The following is a 5,742-nucleotide window of genomic DNA, read 5'->3' on the forward strand; positions in this document are numbered from 1 at the left end:
GCGGCCGTGCCGGTTCCCACGGCGTGGTTCCGGCGAGGTGGGCGGGCCTGCGTCCCCGTCGGAGGCGCCGAGGCGGCCGAGGAAGGTCGCCGGCGACCTTGACTCCCGATGCGGGCCAGCACGGCTCCAGCGCCGACGGGAGCGCCTTTTTTATTTTTATATTTTTCAAAAATATTTTTTACAGAAATATATTTTCAATATCACAATTTACAGTTTTGTACCCCTACCGCCCGGCAGGGGGCGGCAGGGGGCCGCCCCGCAGCGGGGCGGCAGGGACTTATATGTAAATTTTAAAAAAAATTATTTGCGCGGGAGCCCTTGGCGGGAGCCTGCCGCCCCCCTGGCGGGCGGCAGGCCCCCTGCCGCCAATCCACTGGGCGGCAGGGGGCCTGCCGCCCGCCAGGGGGCCTGCCGCCCGCCAGGGGGGCGGCAGGCTCCCTGCTGTGGACAGCTTGCTGTGGCCATTAGATGTGTTTTAGATATGGATATAAATAAAAACCATTAGTAAAGAACATGAATATGAAAAGTATAAGCTAGCAATTCACACACATACGCAAATGAGAACGAAATAGGTGATGCATGAGAACGAAATAAGTATAACATGATGATATGTCCATAACAAAAATACAGAAACAACTAGAAGCGCATCCTAAGCACCCCGGCCACCCCCGGCCATGTCGACCTCTTTTACGCTGAGCGTGGACGTGGTCTGTAGAGTAGGTGTGTCGCTCTGGAGGCCCTACGTCTCTACCTGGACGTCCGGTTGGCACAGGTGTCTGGAAGGTAATATCGGCCTGCGGGTTAGGTGTAGAAAATAACCGACTCCAATCTTCGAAGTTCGCCTCAAAGGTATCCTGTGTGGGCCCTATACAATAGCAATTAAGATATCTTAATATCATCTTATAAGTCATATATTTTGGTATATATTCATCATACGTACCTGGTGGTAGTGGATACGAGGAATGACCCATATCAGGAAGCTGGTGGTGCGATCCTGTAAACCGTTCAAATTATTTAAAATATTCATAGAGATAAGAAGCACATGATAAATTCGGGCAACAGATTAGGTATTTACCTTGTGTTCCTTCTGCTGTCGCCGTAGGGTAATACGAAGAAGGTCCAGCATCATACCCCTGTTGTGATCCTATATGTAAATACAAAAGGAATTAGACTTCATACCACAATTAATTGAAATTAAGATATTGACTATATGTTTACCGAAAGGTCGTGGTGGTGCCTGTGTTGGTTGAAATGACATCCCTGCAGCTGGTGCCATGGTACTAAACTGAGTCCCTCCGTGAGGTTGGTAAGGTGGGTGTGCATCACCTGTATGGACTGAGAATTAATTGTTGGCTTCAAAGTAGGAAGTTAGTAAGTATCCTCACGTACCTGGATAATGCTGCTGAGACCAATAAGGTGCTTGGGAAGACTGCTGCTGTGTGGGACCACAAGGAAACGGCGTCGAGGCTTGAGACGAACCGTACGAGTCATCGTACGATGTCCGGCTACCAAAGGCTTCAAGCATGGAATGAGATCTTTGTGAAACTCGGGTCCAGTCCGACTCTTGCTCATTCCTATCCATCATAGATCCCCTCGAATCCTCATCAAATTCGCCCTGGCATCTAAGTCCATCAACCTGCACATTTCAAACTGCAAGGAAGAAAAAAAAAGGCATTAACACTGTAATCCAAAGTATTTGAAAAGTGATGATAACTTTGACTCACCGCCCCAGCTAATGCTTCGTCCCTATGTCGTGCGTACCCATCCTGTGCTGTCGCAACATGCGGCTGTGGTTGCATGTCAGCATATATCAAGCGGCAACGAGTCTGAGGCTGGTACCAGCTCAGGTACGCCCTGTACGAAGCCTCCGTGTGTGCAGGGGTCGCAAGCGCCACGTTCTCCTCTGCCTGGTCCCAGCCATCGACCCAAGACTGCACCCTTGTCACCCACATGTTGGAGAAGGGTTGCCCAGTCCTCGATAAACTAAATATTGAAAACAATTTAGTCAAATATGATTAGTTAACTATACAATGCATAGTCACTGAAATAGTATATGAATTGTTACATGTGGTCATGGCGTTCGACCCGATCCAATGCTGACGGCACATGATACAACTGCATTTGACCGAACTGTCTCCTGACTCTGTCCGGGCAGTGAGGCTCAATGTAAACGTCGTACACCAACGCTGTAGTTGTCATCCATAAGGCCTGGTCCTGAAAGCAAACCGAAGATATCCCGATCGGTGCACGAGTGTTTATAGCCAACTCGGAGTAGGGCTCCCACACGACGTCTTCAGGTGTCAACCGATCAAACTCAGCCACAAAATCAGGATAGGCCCGACGAGACTGTACGTGGGGCCACCTCTTCTGCACAAAATTAATAATAATATGTACAAATAAGAAATACAAAGAGAGTAAAATAAAGCAACAGAATTGCCAACAGAATAGTACGAGTAGCAGTTATTTCCGTACCTGACGAGCGTACCAGAGAGTCCCCATGGTGGGCCTATCGTCCTCGGTGTCACCGTACATATCCAGCTCATACGGTGAGTGGTCGACAAGCGGGCGACCAATTGCTATCCTCTCGTACGACCAAAGCTGTAGCAGAATTGGACATCCTGTAAGAATTGCATCGTGCTTATTTTGCACCGATGCCTTGCAGAGGCCACGGTACGTGGCTGCAAGTACCGCTGCACCCCAACTGTATTGAGGCATTTCCTCCATAGTTGCCTCTGCGATCTCCAGTGCGTAAGGCACAAGCACCCTATCCACATAGGCCCCGTGTGAGTTGTTGAACATTATGTATCCAAACAACCACAACAGGTATGCCTCAAGGGATCGAGTGACGCTATCATCATCAGCATCATGTGCCAAATTGTCGGACTGCATAGAAATGATGAACATTTATGAGTACGAGATCAATTATAAAATAAAACCATAACTGCACTAGTAAAAAGCATAACTCTAACATTAATCGTTCCATAACAAGGTATGTACCTGGAACTGGAGGATCCATGCCTTGGCAGGGCCTGTTGCTTTTGGGTGCTCTTCTACATTAATCGCGATGTCAATATTTGCAAAACGCTCTTCTAGATCGTCCAATCACGTAGGCGGGACGACACGAGGCCCTACGGCATCCCCACTGATAGGAAGACCCAGCAGCATCGCAACGTCCTGTAGGGTCGGTGTCATCTCCCCACAAGGGAGGTGGAAGGTGTTTGTCTCAGGCCTCCATCTATCAACTAGAGCCGTAAGTAGAGACCTATCCAGCTGTACTAAACCACTCTCAGCAAGACGACCTATAGTAAGAAGACCAGCCTCACTCAACCTGAAAAATAGAACGATCAAATGTAAGTACATTATGTACGAAACGTATACGAAACAAACGTATTTGTAAAAACATAATCCGACGACATATCACCTGGGCACCCATCGTGGCTCAACAGGAATAAACTCCGCTGGTGGACGTGGACGCAGCACGTTAAGTTTCACGCGCTGAACCACAGCAAGAAAGGACCGGTGCGACGAGTCTATGACTCCGTCAAGTAGAGCTGGCGTATCTCCGGTCATACCTAACACAAAAAATATAAGTTTTCTGCATTTTCTATAATGTTTCTGCATTTTTCTACAATTTATCTTAAATTTTCATAAACTTTTCTAACATTTTCGTGCATTTCCTACAATTTTTTACAATATATTTTTATAAATATATTTTTCTAACAATTTCTAAATTTTTCTGCATTTTCTACAATTTATCTGAATGTTTCATATATTTTTCTAATATTTTCTACAATTTCTGACTATTTCTCGAAATTTTTTCTCGTATTAAACAACTAATCAATACCACAAAAGTTGTTGGTAAACCTAATTGGTTTTTCTAAAACCTAATCTTAATTCTACCTAAATTATATTAAAAACATTACCTAAATCGCTAAAATATCATTACTGCTGCATACACTAATTATAGAATTAAACATACAATAAATTTAGATTGAGAAAATTGAGAAATATTTATTACCTGCGGTTAGGATCCAAAATCAGGCATGGCTTCGCCGTTACAACTCTCTCCCTCACCCCTCCTCTCTCCCTCCCGCTCTCTGGATGTCGTGGGAAGCAAATGAGGGGGGAGGGGGAGGGAAACCCTTTTATACAGGACTGGGGAGCCTGCCGCCCCCCAGGCAGGGGGCCTGCCGCCCGCCAGGGGGCGGCAGGCTACCACCAAGGGCTCCTGCGCAAATAATTTTTTTTAAATTTACATATAAGTCCCTGCCGCCCCGTTGCAGGGCGGCAGGGCCCCTGCCGGGCGGTAGGGGTACAAAACTGTAAATTGTGATATTGAAAATATATTTCTGTAAAAAATGTTTTCGAAAAATATAAAAATAAAAAAGGCGCCCGACGGGACGGGAGCGACGACTACTGACTGCATCGCGCACGGCGGGGGAGAGGGCCCGATTCGTGGGCTAGAGGCCCAGCGTCACCTAAGACGAGCAGATCAGCAGCTTGGCCCACGCCGCTGAGCGGGCCGCGCGTATTTCCTTCACTGACGCGAATCGGGCCCAACCCAAACTCCTCACAACAAACGGGCCTCCTGCTAGCCCCAATCTTCTTATCCGGACTCCTCCGGGAGAGAGTTTAAGCGGCCGCCGCGCTCGGGAGTCGAAACACCTGTACCCTGCGCGGCGTGCCACCCAACGGCACCGTCTGTTCCCACGTGCGATCACACCGCACGGTGGCCGGCAGAGTGCCGAGTGCTACAAAGCTGCACGGCAACTCTGCAAGCGCGAGACTCGGGTGAGCCGACCATCAGCCGCACCTAGCTTCGACGACGTCGCCGGCGACGACGATGGCTTCTCGCCTGATCGGGTCGCTCGGCGGCCGCGCCGCCAGAACCTCACCGGCCAGCCACGCCACAAGCGTCCGTCTCGCCTCGCTCGCTCTCTCACGCGATCGTACCGTGGTCTCGGCGATCTGGTTAATTGTTTCGCGCGGCTGATGACCGTCGTGTGCGTGCTTGCTGTGTGTTCCAGGCGTACCGCGCCGCGTTTACCTCCGCCGCCAACAACGGCGACCCGGCTCCCGCGACGGGGTCGGAGGAGGACATGGAAAAAGGAAGGGTGGCAACGGGTGGTGGTGGCAACGGCCGGACGGAGGCCGGCGAGAAGGCAAGAGGTGCCGCGGAGGAGGTGAAGGAGGCCGGCAGGCGCGACGTCGTCAAGGACCGGGCCAAGAAAGCCGGCGAGGACGTCAAGGAGGCCATCAAGGACGCGCGCTAGCTAGCTACTACTACGTAATGCAAACAGCTCGGCTAGTAGAGGGAGCTAGCTGCTCATCTATCTGTTCTGTAATTGTGTCATTAAACTTGCAAAGTTGCAAGTCCAAGCACGCACAAGCACAAGTTGTCAATGGCGTCTTCTCTTGCTTTTATTCCAGAAATCTCGTTTCGTAATCGCTCGGATGCTGATCGGTGTTGTTACAGGAGAGCATCAGACGCCGATGAGTGATCTTCATTCCACTGCCCAGCTATTCGATGCAGCAGCAGTACTGGTCGAGCGGCGGCACGCACTGGCCGCCCTTGGGGTACCCGCCGGCGGTCCGGCACCAGCTGTCGCAGTCCGGCCGGAAGTCCCCGCACTCGCCCTGGCAAACGTACCTCGCCGCCGCTGAGCCAACACAACACCCCATCGTTACACGTGGACTTTGTTGAAGCACGCAAAAGCTTTGGAACATCAGTTTTGGGCGTAC

General features: G+C 50.1%; 1 protein-coding gene across 1 annotated transcript; it reads left to right on the top strand.

The window, feature by feature from the left end:
• Nucleotides 1–4,772: 4,772 nt before the first annotated feature.
• Nucleotides 4,773–5,456, top strand: LOC120669575. Its single transcript, XM_039949364.1, has 2 exons — nt 4,773–4,915; nt 5,028–5,456. Exons 1-2 carry the CDS (start codon nt 4,844–4,846, stop codon nt 5,271–5,273), a joined length of 318 nt encoding a protein of 105 aa, XP_039805298.1. The 5' UTR covers nt 4,773–4,843; the 3' UTR covers nt 5,274–5,456.
• The last annotated feature ends 286 nt before the right edge of the window (nt 5,457–5,742 follow it).

Source organism: Panicum virgatum, chromosome 4N, assembly GCF_016808335.1.
Source record: "Panicum virgatum strain AP13 chromosome 4N, P.virgatum_v5, whole genome shotgun sequence".
Classification (NCBI taxonomy): domain Eukaryota; kingdom Viridiplantae; phylum Streptophyta; class Magnoliopsida; order Poales; family Poaceae; genus Panicum; species Panicum virgatum.

What these genes read in the sequence shown, in the direction of transcription:
- LOC120669575 (XM_039949364.1), top strand. Translation starts at nt 4,844, where the DNA reads ATGGCTTCTCGCCTGATCGGGTCGCTCGGCGGCCGCGCCGCCAGAACC. An exon ending in CGGCCAGCCACGCCACAAGC is followed by an intron (nt 4,916 to 5,027) that starts GTCCGTCTCGCC and finishes TGTGTGTTCCAG; the next exon opens with GCGTACCGCGCCGCGTTTAC.